Genomic DNA, 22,538 nt, shown 5'->3' on the forward strand with positions numbered 1-22,538 from the left:
GTAAAACACAACTTTGCGGATTCTGGTACCTTTCGGTATGCATTTACCGAAACAAATAAAAAATGCCAATTCAACCTATAAAGTTGAAAAAAACGCGATGAAAAAAAAGCCCGCGAAATCGGAGTTCAAACGTTTCACTAAATTCCCCCCAGCGCTGGGGGGAAAACTGGTTTCAACAGCTGTGCTGCGCTGCGCCGGTGACGCATGCGCAGTGAATAGGTTCGCGGAGCTCGAAACAGTAGACATGCCCAGCGTCTGAGGTTGTGAGCAGTAGTCTAATCTTGGTTGTGTACACAAACTATTAAATAATTTTCTCGTTACGTAAAGACAACTTGTTGATTGTGGTAAGCAGTCTTTGTCACAGAGAAAGCTCAGTGTCTGGTTTATTCACACCTAAATGTCTGCCTGCCTGTCTGCTAAAGACAATATGCAATACACAGCTTCAATCATTGACCACGTGCAATTTGAACTTAACATCTATCAGACTATACGACATAAAGAAAATAAGTTGATTTATGACTCGTACACCCGAGTCGCGCATCTGCCACATTATGTAATTAGGCACGTGTGATACACATGACATGTTTTTATGTCTGTGGGTTGCAAACATACTACATTCATTTTTTTCGGATGACTGGATGTGACGGAAACTGGTGGAAACTCTTGTCAGTTTCAAGTCCTGCTTTGCACTTGGACGAATGACAGATTCCAGCCACGCAGTAGTTGACCATCTCTACTGACATGATTTTTAATTGGATCGAGCGCAAATTCAGAGAACATGTATTTTCCAAACCCAACATCTCTCTGTACATTCTTCATGGATAACGACTTCTTTTAGTGTATATGATTTTGTTTGACAACAGTATATGAATCCACACTGAAACGACGCATCAAGTACACAAAAAGAAGTTGTTATCCATACAGAATCTTACTTTCTTGTTACTGGCTATACTTCTAAAATGCCCATCAAACAGATCATCTTTCTGTACACACAATGAACCCTCAGCATATCAGCAAATGAAACAGCCAATCGGAAACCGTCGTTACACTTGAGTGCATATCCACCCGGTATGACTGGGTTCGGTCTCCCGCAGGCTTTGTTTCGAGGGAAGTAAGCCCAAGTACAAAATATTGCACTTTTGAATCGCGATTGTACGCTTATAATTTTGTTTATTCGTTTTTTTTAAACAGCAATGTATATTATATGTCATGAATAAGTGATAAATGTGTTTTAATAATGTTTGATTTTTTGGTTGCATGTGACCTTTAACAACCATATACAACAACCAAGAGCTGAACAACACCTTGTGACGACAGAGTTGAATAGTTTGAATACCATGACAACAAAAGTCACTTGACATCCACACATTATTTCAGAAGTAGGTACAATGAAGCCATCCTTACACCACTTCCCTATGTCAACATCACCTGACAGACCAGGACTGATCTATAACACGATGTTGTAACATCAGCTGTTAAACATTCACCTCTCCTGTTGTACAAGGATCAATACTATACACATGCACACATCACTTGAGGTTTAGCAAATAGTTTCACTGACACGATTCAGGCAGTTTTCACACTGCTCATTAAATCTATCTTCAACAACTTCGGTATGCAGTAATCATATCAGTCATAAGAATTTCACACTGATATCAGTTTCAGACCGGTTAGAAACGGTTCCATGCAGTGTAAAGGTGTATCAACTAATTATCTGAGAGAGTGAGCATGGTTTTATACCGCTTTCAGTTTCAGCAACATAATGGCCAGCACACCAGAAATGGGCTTCACACATTGTAACCATATGGGCAATCAAAACTGGGTCTACAGCATGATGAACGAACACTTTAACCACTGGGCTAACTGATTATCTGTCACAGATAGGTGATATTCTGAACAATAATTTATCTGCATAAACAAGTCTACATAATTTTTTTATAAGTTTTTAAAAAATAGCTGTGATGATCATAGTGAGCAGCAAATTCCCTCTGTCAAAGCATGTCATCCACTTCTAACACAGAATCCCCCCCCAAAATGAAAAAAAAGGAAAAATGACAACTTTCAGCAGACTCAATATGCACCTTAACTTCTTCCAGATATGAAGTGATAGGTTTTCACACATTCTATTTCCTAGTCATGTTTGGGGTTAAGAAACCAAAAACAGTAACAGAATAAACAAAGGGGTTGCTTTAAAAATAAGAAATTTGCTTTGAACTTTCACTTGTGTTTCACTTTCAAATGATAACTGTTTTCACACTTTTTATATGATACTCATGTTTGGCAAAAGAAACGGAAAGACACAACATTCTTAGAAATGAACCTGAAGTGTACCTGACTAACTTATGACAAGAACAGGACCTGAAATTTTACTCCCCATCAGGATAACAACGTAAGACAAACTGACTCAGGTGAGCAGACAGTTCATTCAGCAGCGAGTTCAGTTTTAGACTGCACTCAGCAATATTCCAGCCATATAGCAGCTGTCTCAATAATCGAGCCTGGACCAGACAATCCAGTGATCACCAGCATAAGCATCCATCTATGCAATTTGGATACATTGACATGTATCAACCAAGTCAGTATGTCTGACCACTCAAACCCGACGGTCCACATTCTTCTTAATAAATATCCCACATTTTCTAACACTGTAACTATTTTCAAAATTTTATTTAAAAACCTAATTTGGTAATTAATCTTTCTCTGCAGTCAGGCATACTGACCAACACAATAAAAAACAAATGAGGTGACCTAGCCTGAACCAAATAATTCTTGCACTACATTCTTGCTGTCGCTGGCATTTTGTGTTCCGGGATTTAATTTGAGCAGTAAGTGCATAACGAATCAATAATTAATCCTGTAGATATTTGTTAATGATTAATAGCTACCAGTAATTACCATCAGGAGTAAAGACTCCGTAACGCAAAACAAGATTTATCAATCTATTGATGGAAAAGTTGACAGTGAGGTTGAAAAACTCAATTATCAATGTTTACCATGTCTACAAAGCTATTTAGTGGGAGTGAATGTTTGATCAGTTCTGAGCGACACAAAACTCATAACGTCCCGTGAGTTAAACTTCATCTGGTAGGAGTCATGATAGATGTAGTGTTGATTGTTCATTTCCAATATATCTTGTGTCACAATGAAAGCAAGGGACCATGTAATACAGATATCATGAAAATCATTATTTACAAATCAATTTGTTAATTCTAGCTGACGCTTGGTGTATAAAACATGTGGTAAAACTTATTTTGAAGATTTTGTAATATTTCTATGTAGTTAGTGCTTTGTGGAGCAAATTTGACCCCATTATGTATTACGATGTACACATCTTGAAAGTCAGGACACTTGTGGGTCTCAAAAATGGTCATTTGTAAATGGTTTTATCAAGTTTAAATGAAAAACAAGGTCATTAGTAATTGATAGAACAGAATCAGTCATAGTTATGCATAATTATGGGACTGGGGGCAGTGGAGTGAACTAGTGGTTAAAGCGTCCGTGCGTTATTAAGAGGACACAGATTCAATTCCCCACATTGGTACAATGTGAAGCCCATTTTGGTGTTCCAAGCCATATTGCTGGAATTTTGCTACAACTTGGCGTAAAACCTTGCTCACTCACTACTATGGTATACTAATTTTAGATTAACACAACATTAGAATTGGTGCCATCTCAATGCATGATCAGTATCAGTTTCATATATACTTGTACTCTGATGGATATAGGCATGTTCCATATCCATGATTTATACATTTCCTACAGTTTCACAAACGATCAGTAATTTCACACATATTAATTTTCACTCCGAATGAATAGCTCCACAGCCTGTTCAATATAGTCCAGTCAGCACTGTGACACAGCCATATCCTGTGTTAAAAATGGAGTCGCAACGTTCTGTAGCTCACTTTAATCACTGGTGTGAATAACAAATTGTTTATTGTTTTAAGACCAAAGCTTTATCAGTTCTGTAGTCTTTTTACTTTTAGAGGATATCTAAGACTGAGTGACAGACAGACAGATGAGTGAATTCAAGCAAAAATGTGTGTAGCACATATCACTCACTGCCAACATACCGAATGGCTTTGTGTATTCATTAATATGTGTGATTGGCAATCTGTTTTGTTGTTTCATTTTAACACAACAATAGTCCAAGATTAAAATATCATTTTTACTGATCAAACGTGGACCAGATAAACGAAAGACTGATATTGTGAGCAATACTGAACAGTGTTGACGACACACATTCAACTTACATGTAGTAGTTAAGCATTTGCTTCTCACGATAAAGATCTGGGTTTGATTCCACACATGGTACAGTGTGTGGAGCCCATTCCTAGTGTCTCCCACTGTGATACTGCTGGAACAGTGCTAAAAGCAGTGTAAACCTTAACTCACTCACTCACCCTACAACACAATAACTGGTTATACCACAGTGGCCATATCATCCAGACTCTTTGTTTGACAAACCATTGCTACAGCAATTTTGTTACCATGACACTACTGTACTTGACAGATGGGTGTGGTCATATGGCCAATAAAGACCAGCCGCCTGATCCATATAAATCCATATAACCTGTACCGTTTGTGTAAATATGGATTTCCAAACAGTGTCTGTTGGATGTATCTTATCAATACTCCAAGCAACTGGGTCCTGCAGGTGACAAGACCAACCACAGCTAACACTTTTCTTCTCCATATCCTGATTGATTCCTAACTAGGTCAATATGGACTGGATCGTCTGGTTTTGACTTGATAATTGGAAAACAGGCCATATAGCCGAACTGATTGATACATCAGGTATCAAGCCTCGACTCACAACCATGGGGGTCCTCAGCGCTCCTAATTTTTAGTTTTGGGGGTCCTTGCAGGCAATATGAGGGTCCTGCGAAATAACAGTGTATGAACTGCACGTGTTACGAATTTTCTTAGAGCTTGGAATGAATCATTGATAATGTGGACTGGTGGATGAAATAATGAATGTAACTGCTCTGAATGAAACAACCAAACACTTAGTCAAGTCATAGATGTACAGGTACAGTGAATAATATTGTTCAACGAAGTGAATTTTTTTCTGCGTCCATTCACTACGATTGTGTGTACTGGAAACACATTTGCAGGTCATGGAAAACCCTGAGTCATGAGCTAACACTTTAACCATTAGGTTACCCCACCACTCCAGATTCCAATTAACAAACACAGGCTGCTTGGCATGAATTCTTCCCCAGTTTGTATACCAAAAACGATAACATTCACATCCAAATGGTCTCAAAATTGAAATCTACTTTCAGAATACCACACTCCCCTTATTTTAACAGGTGATACTGTAACGAGGATTTATTCTCCAAGGAAAAGCTTTCATTGAAATAATTTCTTCCTTTGGAAAATGTAATCTAAATGATATGTTCCCTGCTTAAAAGGCGTACTTTTCTGTCTTTCATAATGTTACCAGACATGGACTGACATATCATTTTGGTGAATATTTAAGGTGTCAATTCATGGTGTAGAATTTGAAGATCTAAGCTGCATGTCCTGGGCCTCCTGTCACAAAGCACTATGGTGACTGTAAGTCACTAAAGTAACCTTAGTGCTGTGTTAAAGAACAAGAGTTAAGATTAACCTTAGTAAAGTTTGCTTTGTGAAAGCAGCCCCAGAGATGGAATATGCCTGTGTACTTACGATATCAGATAAAAGCCTTCCCATTCATTGCCTTTTCCCTTCATGCAACCACACCCACCTTCACATGCATATCACCGGCCCTGGTTTGTTCAAATGTTGTCCATATAGTGTATATAACTATAAGTGTGACTGTGGTGTATGAAATAGTCAGCAGTACATACATGCTGGGATTTATCAAGGGTTTGAACTCTCCATGTTCATATGCCACATTGAATACTGCAGCTGACATCCCAGAAACCTTGTGCTATGATATATATCAAAATATATACTGACTGATGATTCAAAGGTATCATGATGCACAACAGTAATGAACAGTGAGTTTAGTTTCATGGTTTCCTCTAGGCCAAGTGGGGAATCAAACCTGAGAAAACAGTGTGACATTCAGATGCTTCAACCACTGGGCTACCCCACCAATAGACTAATGCTTAGTCTCTGAATATATATAATTTTGACAGTCACCAACAGACTGAAATAATCTGAAAAGGAACCTGAAGGAGACCAGAGATTCAGAACCTTGGCAAATCTAAGCCTGCTTCATTTAAGGCACTGCAGAGGGCTTGGCAGTAGGTGAAATAATGTTTCCGGGACTGTGAGACAGACAACCCCACTGTAACCTGACCACCCAGCTAAGTGAACTGACAGAGAATAGTTAATACGGAGTAGTATATGAGACATTTCAAACAGAAGGGTGAGAAAATGTGGAAGGTGACATTACAATGTACTATCAGTCTGAGTTCATATACATACCTGAGTTTGAATCAGGAAATGACAAGTAACAGATGTTCATTTTCTGAAAAATACAAACAATGATTGGATCAGTCCCCCAAAATACCACACAGTCATCACTGCATGTATGAAGTTCATGCATTTGTTATTCAGCAAAAAATAATTAATCAATATGTTCAGGTATCTAATATAATTGTGACCTATTCTCATTTTATGACCATGCTTATATGTAATTGAATCTACCTGTGACAGAGTTGAATAGCATGATATGCTTGGGTGGAAATAACACATTGCCTGACGTCTCAGTCTAGTGGGTTTTTTTCTGTCGGGCAAGCTAATTTGTATATCATGCTGTACCGGTGTCCAGTGGACGTTCCATTGTTAAGTATGTTGTTCATCAACAAGAAAATCGACTAGTATAGTGGAAAACTTATCAGGGCAAGTGATTTCACAAGTGCCACTGTAACGGGGTACATTAGCAATTCAAGACTTATTTCCATCCCTGATATCAAAAAAAGAATCACAAATACCCCCCACCCATCACCCCATAAACAATAACTAAAAATTACATAAAGCACTGAGCTCAGTAAAAAACTTTCAAGAGGATACGAAAATGTTGCTTGATGTCACAGTCAAATTCAGCATCTACTCAACATTTTGAAGCAATGTCACATAAGATTCCCGCTACACAGACATACTACCCACAGTATCCACATGTCAAGGTCCTTCTTGTGACCCTGCTGATGCTCACTGTTAAAAGGTCATGGTGTCTATATTCTGCCAAATTTAAGAACAATGTCCTTCTGACACTGCCCTCTTACCGTGACCTTTGACCTAATTACTACAGAATGATTGGTTGCTAGTAAACAGTTGATATGAAGTCATATTACCTTTACCCATCTCCTCATATACTATGATCAAGTAGACAGAAAACTGATGTGCCAACCCCTGCTCTTGTGGGTGTCCTCAAACCAATAAGAGTAGACTTATCTTGGAACTTTTAAAACTAAGTCCAAGACAGTAGATTTAGTAAGGGTTATGGAACTAGGTTTTAACAGCACTGCTGAATAACACAAAAATGTGTCACTTCATTAATTGAAGTACTTATGAATATCATTTTCTCATTCATTTCATGTTCACATTCATGTCCTGATTTACATATGAAAAACCTGGTTGAAATTGTACATACTTGTCAACATGATCATTCAGAAAACCATTGTTATCATATGTCACCAAGTTGTTTTTGCACGTGTTGACATTCTGGTTTTATTTTCTTAGTTAGGAATGTTTTCTGCCCCAAATAAATGCCCTCATTTAATTTGAATGTTCTTGGAACTGTAATTTGAAAGTGTTTCTATCAAGACAATGAAAATATTTATTTATTTATTTATTTATTTATTTATTTATTTATTTATTTATTTATTTATCTATTTATTTATTTATTTATTTATTTATTTATTTATTTATTTATTTATTTATTTATTTATTTATTTATTTATTTATTTATTTTAAACCTGCTGATACAGTGTGTATTCTATTGTAACTAGGTTATGTGTATTGCACAAGCTGTGACATACGTGACTGATCTCTGACAGGTCAAAAGACAGATTGCTACTTATGCCATTAAACACACACAAATAGCCTGGTAATCAATAACATCTGACCTAGTTTTTATAAATGATGACCTGAATCTCATGAGCTTTTGGTGAAAACAATACCCTGTATTTGCTACCAATGATTAAAATGATTATGCAAAATCTGATAATTAGGGATACATTATATCAAATTACAATCACAACTGATACAGGTCTCTCCTAACAACACAAGGAACCATTAAAGCGAGTATATCATATTAAATTAGGGAAATAAAGTAAATCTAAATTATTACTATCAGGATAATGACCCAAGCTAAAGAGCAAAGCTGTTTTTGTTAGGTTGTGAAACAAGGAACTTGTTACATATTACACAAAAGAGGCTGCAGATCATCCATCAAATTGTCCTTCATATGCAGCAGAAAGAAGCCAAGATAATCTGTTCCATATCAGCCTAAAAAAACTGCAGTACGTTGCAGTGCTGAAGATGTGTTTTATGGAACTTCAAACATTACAGTATCTGAACACATGACACATTTTGTGGATAACAACTTCTTCTTGTTCTTTATACAATGTTTCAGCGCTAGGTCTTGATCTTTTATCAGGCCCCTACTGAGTTAGTGCACAGAGAGAACATATTTAGATAAAACATGTTTCCACAAGACAGAGAATGTACAAAGAAAACAACATATTGTCATGACAAAGCCAAGTGTGGAGGTGGTGAGTGCTAATGTGCAAAGAAGTGTTAATGTCTAGAGCCTCCTTGTCTGTATAACAGACTAGTGTTACCTCCCTTTTCCTTTACAAGATCATCAAGTAATATTCCATGCATGTAATACATAAACATTACAACCTGGTGTCATTTACGTAAATAATATTCTTAACACACAATCAACAAAATAATCCAATTAAGACCATAAAATAAATAAATCAAATTATTTCACAAAATATTTGCCAGAGTAAACCTCCTCATGCTTAAATGGAACAGCTTGATTAGGGTTTTGCACAGACTTTTAAACAATAGAGTCGTGGTGACTCACATTATTCATATTCGGGAGTCATTTTCAAAATTTCTGGGAATTGACATAAAGTAATGTTAATCTGAGTTCATAAAAAAACAACAGTTATGAAAGGATTTTGTTGTTCTGCATTGATAGTTAATAAATAGTATGTTTCAATGATCAATTCAGTCATAACAAACTGCAGTTTGGAATCAATCTTCAACATAAACAACATGAATACACCTGCCACGTGGTATACATAACAATGATTGAAAACTGTGTTGTTTAAAACATTCTGCCACATGCTGACCTGCAAATTCCCCAGCTAGAAAGTAGACACATAAAACAGAAGCATACTGTGTAAGTCCGTTGAAGATATTGATTGAGTCCCTCACTCGATACAGCATGTGTGTCTGTAAAGTACTGCCTTCCCTAACCAAACCGTTCCAAGATAAGCAAGCAAACCTGAACGTGCATGGAAACCCTTTCATACCTAATTTTCTCTGTCAGTTTTCTGAGGACTTAAATTTTCATAGAATTACAGTTTTCGTCAAATTATTCAAATGTTTATAGTTGTGCTGACTTAATAATTTGTTATTATCCACGACTGTACTGTAAAACAATCTCTTACCGCTAAGAGTCACAGATTACCAAAGTACACCATGCAGAACTAAGAGGTTTCATGTTAGTTAACTCATGAACCCTTTGTTTGCATCATATTCCTTTCCAAAGACTTCTCAAATCTATAAATCTTGAATAGGCTTGAAGGATTGCCAACACCAAAAAAGATGAAATTATATACAGAGACTTCCGGGTGAATGTCTGTTTAACCCAACTGATATATGATGAAACTAGTGAAAGACGTCCTAAGCACTCATCCATCGTGCTGGGCAAGATGAAATAGCATCCACCTTCAGTTATCTTTTATGACCATTATAGGTTCTTGCAAACCATCAGAATCCTTGACATTCACAGGGATAAATAACATATGCAGCCCAGTCACCATTCAAAGGGGAAAATGCATATAAAATTTTATAGAGATTTATTTGAAACAGTTTATTGATGGTTGAGTAAACTCAATTTTCTTCTTACCTCTTTCTCTGTGAGCTTGATGTGGCTGGGATAGATGAGCTGAAATCAAGAGGAGGAAGTATTACTAACAAAACCTTATGGAGGTGCAGTTTGTACAAGGTCAGAACAGTCTTGTTTAGACAATTGGATGTTATGATACAATGTACATGATTATGATGCCTCTTTGTTTGATTGTGTTTTTCTTTCCTTGTCTGTTTGGGTACCCAATCGACAGCTACATAGCTTTGGCCGTATAGTCCCAGGGAGTGGAAAATGATAACTAAAAGGCTGATGGATCCACTGGTCAGAAAACAAATAAACTTCATTTGAATACATTATTTGTATAATGATATCATGAGGCCTGAATAGGATAGGTATCCTGTGAATACGTTTCAGTAGGTTTTTTATCCACACAAAGTACTCTTGAGGGTGTTGACAGGCACATAGAAGTTGGGTGTTCAAGTATACGATGGAATCTTATGGATGTCAACGTCTTTCTTGTAAACATGTCAATTCTGGGCTTTTCTTTGTCTCTTCATCAAGTGAATTACCCTGAGGCAAGAAAAAGTTTCTGTTATTTTTCACACATTTCTAAATCAATTTAACTTGGAATGTAAGGTACTGTACGTACATAAGCAGATCATTGTTTTTTTCCCCCATAAATACGTTACAAAATCTTCCAGGATGATGAGTAGAACTGCAGTTGCAAGAGCCATATTTTGATAATTTGACCATCTGTCATTGTCAGAAATGTTACAGAACAGTATTTGCCTAAAGCATAAAAATTTAGGAGCTATCTTGAGTCCCTGATGTCATGAGAGGGAGTTATGAACATGTTTTTGGGAGTCAGCTTCAGTTTGGAACTTTCATCAAGACATCAACTGTGATTGTTTAACAAGGAAAAAAACCTAGGTTGGGCAGGTCAGGTATTTCATCAACACTGAGCAGTTAATGTGCAAACATTAAACCAAGTAGTCATAAGCAAAAGCAAATTACAGGTTTAGATTATCTGAACTATGCCCCTGGAAGTAACAATGGTGCAAGCCTCTGAATTCACTGATCATTTGTGCATAAAATACATAGATTTTTTGTGTCAGGTCAAACACTGAAACAAGTTGATATTATGTCAAATAATAAACAAACTAAGCATCACTTAAGATAATAATAGGCTGCACCTCTTTCTGTGTTTAATCACCTGAAGCATCAATACACTTCAGTAAAAACCTTGTCTAACATAGGAATCAGATTATCCTTCACAGCAAGGGAAAACTACTCTGCACAACTTGACAAAATGTGGTTTTTAACACTAAGAACATTGAAACATCAAACATTTATAGCAAAGAACTTCTTCACTGTTTAGGACAACATGATCATTGATCACAAAAAAAGATAACATAAAAAGAAATCACGAAATGTTTATCACTGTCATGATGAAAAATTATCTGAAATGCCTGTGCCTTATAAACAGAATTATGACTTAAAGCCTTCACCTGTTCACTGCCTGTTCATTATTCCATGCTGTCAATAAATTTAGATTAAATGTTGTTATGAGCTAACCTATATCATGATGTCTTGCCTGGACCATACAAACCAGTGGTTGATAAAATGAGAAACAAAATCCTTCTGTTTCAGTACAATGACACAACGAAGCATTTAACAACATGACATGAACATCAGTAATTGCCATCACATGTTGTACCATCAGGGGAACCGAACCTAACCCTTCAGGTCACATGTGATTTATTGCTCAGCTCACAAAACTACCTCATCTACTCACACACAAAATAACCAAATTACTTGGCTCCCATAATGACAAGCATACTTTAAAGAAATGCTAATATACTCTGATTTATAATTGTGCTTTTAATTCCCCTGTTCTAACGATAACAAATCTTTCAGCACATGTCATTTAATGCTGTCAAACAGTTATATTCCATACATATTTTAATTCCGGACAGTGTACACTCTGTTGAGGACATTTCCACAGAACAACATATCACACTCTATACTGAATTACTATGGACGTTTTGTTGTGACAGGTTTAACTGTCAGGTGTCATATTCCCAAACTGCCACTGTCACCGAATCAGCAGGTGCGTGTTTACACTAAAGCAATACTCAGTTAAACACACCTCCATCGCCTGTCCAAGTTCCAGGTCAAAAGTAACCACGCAGGCACAATGCAACCAGTTGGAGAAGCGATCCCAGGGTAACATCGTTGGCGATTTTACACCCTTATCTTCCTGCCGAGAGGAGAGAACACCTTCTACCTCCTCCATTGTGGAAGGCCTCTATTAAGTTACACTCTGTTTTCCTGAAAACAAACGATTTAATTTCTACGCATGATCGATCGTCTGGTGGATTGTTTAAACTCATGCATAGATTCGCGTGAGATTTACTTTTGCACAACGCTATATTTGTATCCATACAAAAAGATAGCAGATATAAGCAAACGCATGTTTCAAAAGCTTTGGTTCTGGGTCCATTTATGCTCTTGTGAATAAATTTTTTACCTGTGCAAATCTGTGTTAGCAGAGACCATATAATAGTGGTCTCTGGTGTTAGGATAACCCTGTAGGTCTTGAAAATTTCTTTGGGAGATGCTGCTTTCAAATGATGGTACAGCCATACTACTGATCTCCAGAAAATATAATAGGAATGTTGATACAAAGCATAAAATATATGCCACATTTCTACAACACATGCTCCTAAAAGAAATGTGTGCGTGCGTGTGTGTGTTAGTAGTATGTGCATGCGTTTGGGGTTATTTGCTCTTTTTGGGAATTTTCAACATAGACCAATGTTTTCAACACACGGATATTTCTTTCATAGATGAAGACAAACCTTTGTGCTTACTGTTGGTGCATAAAGTTTTAGAAAAGGAAAGAAATACAATGCACTGTTCGATTGACTATGACTGTTGAAATAAAATTTGCTTTGAGAGATGACACCAAAACTGTTTCCCAAAACCTTGGAATGGAAACGTTTAACGAAAAACTCTGAACCATATCACTCTTTTTTCTGTTCGCTCTGGCTTGGGCTGTTGGCAAGTTAGACTAACTGCTTGTCTCTGTAACAAACATACGAGTTTATTACAGTAGAACCAGTCTATGTAAAACATATCAAACTTGAAAAGGAGCCATGGGATATTATTTTAATTTTAAGAAACAGTGGAAATCTAAATTTGAAAGCGCTTTCTTGGCTGTGTTTGTTTCAGGTCAGTATGATGAACTATTGGTGAGTGTAGAGTCATGGGATTTCATTTCTAAAGACTTTTCTTAAAAGACATCAAGGAAAATAAACAACATTGATTTTCATCAGGAGGATTGACTGAGTGAGTGAGTGAAATTTTACACCGTTTTTAGTGGGGACACCGGAAATGGGCTTCACACTTTACACACTGCACCCATGAGGGTAATTGAACCCGGACCTTAGGTACGATGAGCGAGCGCTTTAACCATGTAGCAGTGGCAGTGGCAGTGGCAGTGGCAGTGGCAGTGGCAGTGGCAGTGGCAGTGGCAGTGCTAGTGCTAGTGCTAGTGCTAGTGCTAGTGCTAGTGGCAGTGGGAGGAGGAGGAGGAGGAGGAGGAGGTTTTTTAAGTTTGTGTGCTTCTACATTTAGTATTATAACTGCTATAACTGACACTTGATGATTGAGGTCAATTGATTGTGTTTGAATCAAACACTCAGGGTCAGTACAAACACAATCAAAATGTATGAGGGTAAAACATGCTGTGTCACACATTAGGCTATATAGTTCTTTTATATCTATGTTACTTTCACATCTAAAATTGATAATAATCAACTGAAATAATCATCATGAAATCTCCCCAAATCACTCTTAAAAACAATTCCAGTACTGAGAAATATTAATATTTAAAGATATAAACTTTTATTTGTGTGTTTTATGGACCAGTTCTTTCCTTCCTGCCTGTCTGTCTGTCATATTAATGGGGTGAATTGACAATTCCAATGGGCATCAAATGATAGTTCAACTGACGCCCGCGAAGCGTGTTAGTGCAGTGTGAATAGTCGCGAGGAAAAATCTATAATGAAATATACATGTGGCCTTCACCTTTAGCTGGCAAAATTATCAAAACAAATCATATATTACTAAGAAATAGGCAGAATTGGTCCTATTCAGTGTGTTTACCTACTTTCCTATCGAATTTGTGTCAGCTGAAAGTGCTGTCGTGCGAAGAATGAGAAAGTTATAAAATTCCGGGTCAGAGATTATGTTTAGCAATTTTCAACATGGCCGTCTCCTAAAAGAAGTGCAAGATGTAGGGAAGAATGGTATGCACGCTTTCTCTGTTTATATAGTTCGTCTACTTGTGTAACTGGTTGACACGGTACTCAGGTATACTGGAGTTACTTTTGTAAGGTACACTCTGCACAGGTTGTGAAACTGGCTGATACACGAGTCTTTGTTTTGACCGATTAATCTTGAAATGAACTTGCTTCCAGAAAGGTAAACCGTAATATTTGACAGTTCTTAGATCAATATGTCGCCAAATGTCGAACATTGCTGAAATGATTGAAATTTACTGTTGTTTGTACGTACAGTGTTGCAAAGGAACAGAATGACGAAGGGACGTTCTTAGGTCGTGAATGATACGCTATGAATTGGAAGAAATTTTGACATGGTCGAATGCAGACGTGCAGATTTTGTATATCGAATATTGAACTAATAATATTGTATATGTTTTCCCGAAACCCACCCAATGTGATTTAAGATGTCAGGTGCCAAGATGTCTGTTTACTTCGGGAACACTTGTCTCTAATAGTGACATGTCTTATTTGAATGTTGGGCTTTTTGATTGTGCTGTATGCTTTTTGACCTCAGGCACTAAGATACATTACCATCTTGCTTACTTGTACTGTTTGAACATATATATATTATACAAGTATTCTCTGCAAATTCAACCTGTGATGTATGTCACTGGATCAGTTAATACTCAACTACCAGAGTCATACAAATCATATCAGTGTAAAATTCATTCACAAAAACTGTTGCACTGTCAACTGGTTGAAAGTGTTTTCCTGTTGTTAGATCAGTCAAAATTGCCATTTTGATATTGGCAATGACACTGTTCAATTGACTTATTAAAAGAAAAACTTATATCACTTGTTAATTAACTCACTGAGGGTTAATATGTATTCACATCTGATCTCTGAGTGAGAAACATCCGTGAGCTGCATAGCCTAAGACAGCCGATTCATCCTCTCTAGGGAAGATATATTGTTATTATTTTGCTATGCTGCTTTGAATTTCATTTGAAGTTTCATGTCTTCAACAGTATGACATGGGAACAGTTCTTGAGATGGGAATCTTTGTTTCTCATGACCTGACATGATATAATAAAAGTGTGAAAAATGAATTATTCATGCCGACTGGATTGTATGTACAATACATTTTTATTGCATTTTTTTATAATTAGTTGAGGTTCATTAAGATGACGTATTAATTGTTTAGGACCAACAACAGCACATATCTTTAGATGCATTTTATGGGTACATTCTGAAGCTATTTCACTTGATTTTCCATGTATATAGGTGGGGACATGCCTGTTTTCCTTGTTTACAGACTCCTTTTCCCTTTTCTACCAATACATGAAAGCAACAGGTGTAAGTTGCATTGACAATCATAACCAAGTGACTATCTAATGATGAAATCCTTTATGAAGACTGACTACATAGATTACATTTCATTCACTATATTTTTGATATAACTGATAATAAGTTCATCTCTGTTCAAGTGGACTGAATGAATCATTTCGGAAATCAAGACAAGGTTTCTAATATTTGAAATATATGTATAATGCTGAAAGATCACTAAATCTTAATCCACATGGTGGTTGCTAGTCCTGCAATGATTCATCCAAACCCTGATTAAATTTTTGATATTGAACTCTCGATTCGATAATTTTCAATTAGATTCTTCATGGAAGTAAAAACATCAGATTTCATTTAACAGTCAGAGTCAGCTTTGTTACTGTGAAATGCATTGTCATTATGACGATGTCTACAAACAACTGTTCTCAATGGATGATTAGCCTGGCATCAGCTAATAGTGTTTTTTGCCTTATTTCAGTTCTCGAAACTGCTCAAGTTGGGCTAAAAATTACATTCTGGCTGTGTGGAAATGATTAAATAGGTATTCAAATATCAAATCATAATAGTGATAATGGTTATCAAAAATCGAAATTAATGTGTCGACTTTGATTACTGATTACTCAAACCGTATCACTGCACCACTAGTGGCTTCCGGCATTTCAGTGCCAAGAATGACCAGTTTACCTCCAAGACATGTTTATGTTCAGTTCCCAGAATGTTGTTATATTGCATGATACAGGCTTCTTTATGTGCTTCTTGAAGTATCTTCAGTACTGTTCTTCTCCAGGTGGAAGGGGAGGACAAGTTACGACCAACCATGTCGGCCTTGGCCATACTTTCTTGTCGACCAAATTCGCACCCATTCCAGGAAAGGCACATATCTTTGCATGAAGCCGTCAAGATAGGCCGTTCAGTGGCCCGGGCTCGACCTGCTGCCAATAATGGAATATTTGATTGTAAAGTACTTTCCAGACATCATGCATTGCTGTTTTATGAAAATGGAAAGGTGAGACTTTATCTCCATGTACAATTAGGTTTGTTTATTATGTCCAATGGATAGAGATACCCCTATGTGTGAAGGAGGATTGATGACATGATCTCCTGGTTTGATTCCCCACATAGGTACAATGTGTGAATGTCCCCTGTTGTGATATTTTTGGAATATTGCTAGATGTGGCAGGAAACCCGACTAACTCACTTGACATGTTGGAATAAAACAAGGGACCTCACAGCAAGGAAGTAGTGTTCAGTGTTTGGAATATCCGTGTCGAAATGTGGCATGGTATCGCAGTTGGGTAGATCATTGAAAACAGCTAATTCTGGATTAGTCAACAGTGGCTCGCACAGAAGCATGAACAACACAATATGAGTGATCTAACCCAAATTCACTCCATCTATTTTTGTTTATACACAAACTACTAACGCCTCCACAGTAGGAAATATTAGTTAGATTGTGTCCCCATGACATATCCTATTTGAAAGAGGTGACTAAAAGATAGTGTCCATTGTGTCACAACTGATAGTGTATTATAATGACTAAGGGGCTCAGAATAACACCCCAAGAAGGGCTGCATCGATTCACCCAAACCTCAGTTCAATTTCATTTTTTGTATTGTACCCTTCATTCGATCCTTTTCAATTCTTCTTGCAAGTAAAAATATCAGATTTCATTTAACTCGCAGAGTCATATTTTTAGCGTGAAGTGCATCATCATCTTGGTGATGTCTGCTAACATTTCTCATTGGATAATTAACCCAGCACCAAAACAACTATGTTTCACCTTATTTCAACACTGGAAACTGTTCGAGTTGGAGTCAAAATTACATTCTGGTTTTTTGTGTGGAAATAATTGTAATATTTAATCAAGTAACAAACTGAAATAGTGATATTGATAATGGTTATCGACAGTTGAAACTAAGGTGTCACATTTGATACCCGATCAGTCAAAGCTAACTATTGCAGCGATAACCATAAGTGTCTTTCTCAATCATTCAGGCTTTACGGTCAGAAGCTCCTTTCATATGAATGGAATATTGCCATGTACATAGTTGAGCAACTAACAAAAACATTTGCAACTAACATATATAATAACATTTTATTGGATACACCCTGTTGTCTGTGGTGTCTGATATCCTAGTGAAAGTCCCATTGTGCCTGTCATGTTGAAACTATTTTTATAATGGAATGGATGTATTTTGGATAGAGTGTCTGGATGCAGTGTGATAGAATGCACAAAATTTTCCCTTTACTAGTGTTTGGTTTGTTAATTACCTATACTAACCTAGTGGTGGGATACCCTTCATGGGTACATTGTGTGAAACCCATTGCTGGTGTTCCCTGTAGGGATATTGCTGGAATATTGCTAAAAATGACGTAAAATCTCACTGTGGTGTCCTATGCCATAATATTTCTGGAATATTGCTTAAAGCGGTTTAAAACTAAATTAATTTCTTTGGGTCTTTAATTTGAATTAGAAATTCAAAATGGTGCCATTCAAACATCAGATTAAGTTTCATATATTTTTAGTTGCATACAGACCATAGCCCAGATCCAGGACTTAAACACCTCCTACAGTCTGAACAATTCTCACACATTATCAGTAATTGATTTTCAGTTACTCACTAATGACATGTGCTGAAGCCTTGAGTTACATTCATCTTGACCATCACTGTCTACTTATTTTGGACTGGTTTTGGGCATATACCATAAGTTCTTCTAAAGTTCCATTAGTCTGTAACCAGTGGTCAAGGTAGGAGGTGACAGGATTCTTCATGTGAACTAAGGTTTCAACACCTCACTGTTTATGTATGACTTCACATTTTTTAGTTTTGTCAAAGTCATGATATGCTGAAGGAATCAGGGAGCTTTTTTGATGTTAATGGTCTTGGGAAATGCTAGTGTATTTTGATACTTATAGAAACCTGTTGAAATTGCAAAACGTTTTTTGTCATGTCCTGTTGTCTGAGGGAATAGGAAAGTAGTACACACATTTCACCATGACTCAAACGGAGAATGAATTGATCCAAACAGTATACATAAAATATATTTGATTATATAACTGTTGATATTGCATCTTTCATGCCTTCTGTAAAAAGTTCACATAACCATGCAAAATGCCTTTTTTTGAATTTTAGATTCTTATATGGGATAATAATATGTTCTTTTGTGTCTGTCCTTTGAAAAAGATCAATTGGCTTCAAGTTGAGAGCCTTTATACTCCTTTTGATCAATAATAAGAAGTATTTCATTTAGATGAATTACCATGAGTATTCTGATACGTTGATATTTACATGTCTAGTGATATAACATGTATATTGTGCTTGGAAGAATGGCTTGCTGTAACTGTCAAATACTTCTGGAGATTTTGCTGGTTTCTTTTCCTCCCTGAATGTTTGATGTGTTAAGGGACTGATGCAAGGAAAGACTGGTATCGACCTGTGGGATTTGTTAAAAGATCTTCATAAGAAGGTAATAAAGTAGCATGAATTTGTGTATAGTTTGGCATTTAATGGAGTTGACTGCAAGGGTCTGGTCATATTCCTAGAAGTAGGTTTCTATGGGGTCGGTAGGAAATATGCATTGCTATTTTCACAGAGTGAGGCTTTTGAAACAGCAATGTGTAAATAGGATGAGGAGAACTTCCTGTCAGGTTTTGTGGGAGAAGCCATTAGTTATGGGCATACTGTGGTTGTTTGATCCATAAACAGTATTGTTCATGGATTTTTTTAAGCTTTCAAGAGACAATGATGATTCACATTGCTGATGTGGCGTTAAGCAACTCTCTCTGTCACTCACTCTCTCCTCAATCACTCCCACTTACTCTCCCTCCCCCCACCCCCCACCCCCAACACACACACACACACTCTCTCTCTCTCCAAGTAAGTGTATTCCTTAGCAAGTGGTGATAACGGTTCAAGGTGACAAAGCAACACCTGCTTCCTGTATCTTACAGTGGCTCTTGGATGTCTCCATCACAGTGCCTTGACTTACCATCACATGGATTGATTTCTTCTCTCTTGTGTGGTGTCATCAGCTGGTGATGCTGGAAGTGCCATTCACACATTGACATGATGGGGTGACAGATTCCTCACCTGATGTATGTCAATACCTGCTGTAACTTGTTAAAGCAGTTGACTAGGGTAAAGCAGTTGAAACGGTATGTCGCAGTATTAGCAGATCCATGGTATTTTGAGTTCAGTTTGGTATGCCATAATGCAATCCCAAAATTTGTTATTTTTGGGTTTTGTGCTTTTATCTAGTTAAAAAATGACAGGTTTGTTCATCCAAAATAATGAAGATTTTTGTTACTTTTCTCCATTTATCAAACTATGTAAGGTTTGGCTCTTGTCAGTGTTCTACATTATGATCATATCTCATACACCAAACCTTTGGCTTTGTACCTCAAGACATACTATACCACAGTAAGAGCATACCATTTTACCCCTACTGTTTACCTTCCAATACTGACCCTTATATCAACTTATATGCCACAAATTTAGTAAACTGATACTAAATGGCACTGAAACATAACAATTGACATTACAGAATCTCTCTCCATCCGACCAATGAAATGCTTTTAAGGTGAATGTCATGAGGTGCTTATGACAGAGTAACTATGGTATATGATCTTCATCACTTTATATAAAATTTGTAACCTTTAAGACAAATGACTCTGTAAACCAGGGTCGTTTATATAACTTGTTTAGATTTATTTTCTGTATAGTAAATGGTAGAGGTGTGACAATACAGAAAATTCACAATATGATACGTATCATGATATCTTGGAACAATACGATACAATTCGATACACAGTTATTTTCTTTACAAATGTGTATTTTGATATCAGGTAACAATGTTTTGTAGTGACATTTAACAATTTTTAGGTCAACGTTATGTATCACGATATGGAAACAATATCAATATATTTATCGTTGGATAAAGTATCAAGATTATCGACACTACGATATATCGTCACAGCTCTAGTAAATAGCAAGATGTGGAGATAACACAATGTGACAGCTGGTGTTATGCAAGAATATGTGTAGAATATTTTGAATTAAGAAAGTAAGCTTCTTTATGGATAACAACTTCTTTATTACATATGATGCGACAGTTTTGTATGGATTCATGTGCTGTGCTCAAGCAAGAGTACAACAACATAGCACAGACTTATAAAGATGATAAAATAATAACAGTAATACAGTATGAATGAAAACATGTAGTTATTAATTTGATGTGCTTGAATGTAAATTATGAAAATACTTTTCACTAAAATGTCTGCTGAATAGGTGTTCTTTTGATAAAAAAATGTCCTTTTTCACAACCAAAAATATTTTTACAACTGCTGTTTATTGTGGGACAAGCGATCCAGCCTAGCTTTACGTGATTTTACTGTGAATTTTTGAATGAAAATGATTCACCATGCTACCACTTACTCATTACTTTACAAGAAGAACTACCAGGGAGGTCCATAAATATGTGATGCATTTTCGCTTTGAGAAAACTACCGCATGAAACAGAAGTAGTTCTTAGTGTGGTACTTCTATTGTTCTAATTTGACTGATTCTATCAACAAGTGGATGTCATAGATCCTTCAATAAACTGTGTTGTTTGATGGTGATGAGTGTGTACTACTCGTTGAATATTAGTGGTATGTGGAGAGTTCATGAATATTCCAGGTTAATGATCCATGACCAGGTATAGCCTTTAATCAGTTTGTGGGTTTAATCATCAAGATACTTCGCACTTGTATTAACCCTGAAGACGTACACTTGTCTGATCTGGGCTGCCAGGGGCAGGCATGCAGGTGGAGTTTGACGTTTGAAGATAACAGCAGTTAGGTTAGAATTAGTTAATCTTCTGTTGCTCTGATTATCTTGAGTATGTTAGTGTCAGTTATTGCTGTTGATTTAGGCTTGATTAGAACCCAGTAATCCGTGGTGTGTTAATCTTGTTACTGCTCAAATCAGGACATGCATTGCTGGAAATAGTTGTTAGTGTGCGTAGAAGTTTATTGTTTACTGGATAATTTGCCAGGGGCTGAAGAATCAACATGTCAAAACCTGTTTTTGCTTCTGTGGACTTGCTGTAAATATGGTGATCACCCTTGAATGGTTAAGATGAATGCTAGGTTCTGTATTAATTAGGAGTATTGTTATTTGTAAGAGCATCAGTTGGTTTTGACTCTACTGTCAAGTTTTAGACAGTATGAAAAAAATATACATTTTTGAGAGGCATATACATTGTTTGCCCCAGACATGAAAACTTAGGAGTCATCATAACTCCCTGGTGTTTTGAGAGGGAGTCATGGACATTTTTTTGGGCATCAACTTTGGTACGAGATTTAATCAAGACATTCAACTGTGATTGTTTAGTAATGATATTTAATCAGCACTGAACAGTTAACTGGCAAACAAGTAGTTCTAAACAAAGGCAGATTACAAGCTTACATTATCTGCACTTAGGATCCAGTAGCAAGCTTTCAAATTCACTGCACATTTGAGGTAAGTTGTGAGTCAAATACGCAGTTTTTTTGTTTTTTTCTGTGCGTCAGAACAAACACTGTGTATGAGTTGTAGATACTGTAGATCACCTGTACTTGATAGTGTTCAAATTTACTCCAACATTTTGCATGGCAATTGTAAATACAGAAGCTGCTCATCCATATATCTAAAACATGTAGGATGGAAAGATATTTTTTCTCATCATGTCACTATTATTGAGTGTAAAAGGTGTCTTTGTAGCCTAGTGGTTAATGTGTTCAAGTATTCATGGTGGTAAAGAGTTCAATGTGTTGCACCCATTTCTGATGTTCTCTTCATGATGTTGCTTGAATATTGCATTAAACTAAACTTAAT

The 22,538-nt window shown here is 36.6% G+C and overlaps 2 protein-coding genes across 17 annotated transcripts in view; one reads left to right on the top strand and one right to left on the bottom strand.

Moving 5' to 3' along the window:
• Nucleotides 1–12,368, bottom strand: part of LOC137296277 (protein DENND6A-like) — a 34,412-nt gene extending 22,044 nt beyond the window's left edge. The window contains exons 1-3 of one of the 2 annotated variants that reach the window (XM_067828032.1): nt 12,198–12,368; nt 10,088–10,126; nt 6,424–6,466 (exon numbers count right to left, since the gene is read on the bottom strand). In XM_067828032.1, the coding sequence (XP_067684133.1) occupies nt 6,424–6,466; nt 10,088–10,126; nt 12,198–12,344 (229 nt within the window). In that variant the 5' untranslated portion in view covers nt 12,345–12,368. The remainder of the gene's footprint in view (nt 1–6,423; nt 6,467–10,087; nt 10,127–12,197) is intronic. The other variant, XM_067828031.1, reaches the window with a different exon arrangement.
• A 1,770-nt stretch (nt 12,369–14,138) lies between these two features.
• LOC137297128 (sarcolemmal membrane-associated protein-like) overlaps nt 14,139–22,538 on the top strand; it is a 94,424-nt gene continuing 86,024 nt past the window's right edge. For all 15 annotated transcript variants that reach the window (XM_067829126.1, XM_067829130.1, XM_067829136.1 and 12 more), the window contains exons 1-2: nt 14,139–14,361; nt 16,469–16,687. In XM_067829126.1, coding sequence (XP_067685227.1) covers nt 14,359–14,361; nt 16,469–16,687 — 222 coding nt within the window. In that variant the 5' untranslated portion in view covers nt 14,139–14,358. The remainder of the gene's footprint in view (nt 14,362–16,468; nt 16,688–22,538) is intronic.

The sequence above is a fragment of the Haliotis asinina genome, chromosome 9, assembly GCF_037392515.1.
Source record: "Haliotis asinina isolate JCU_RB_2024 chromosome 9, JCU_Hal_asi_v2, whole genome shotgun sequence".
Classification (NCBI taxonomy): domain Eukaryota; kingdom Metazoa; phylum Mollusca; class Gastropoda; order Lepetellida; family Haliotidae; genus Haliotis; species Haliotis asinina.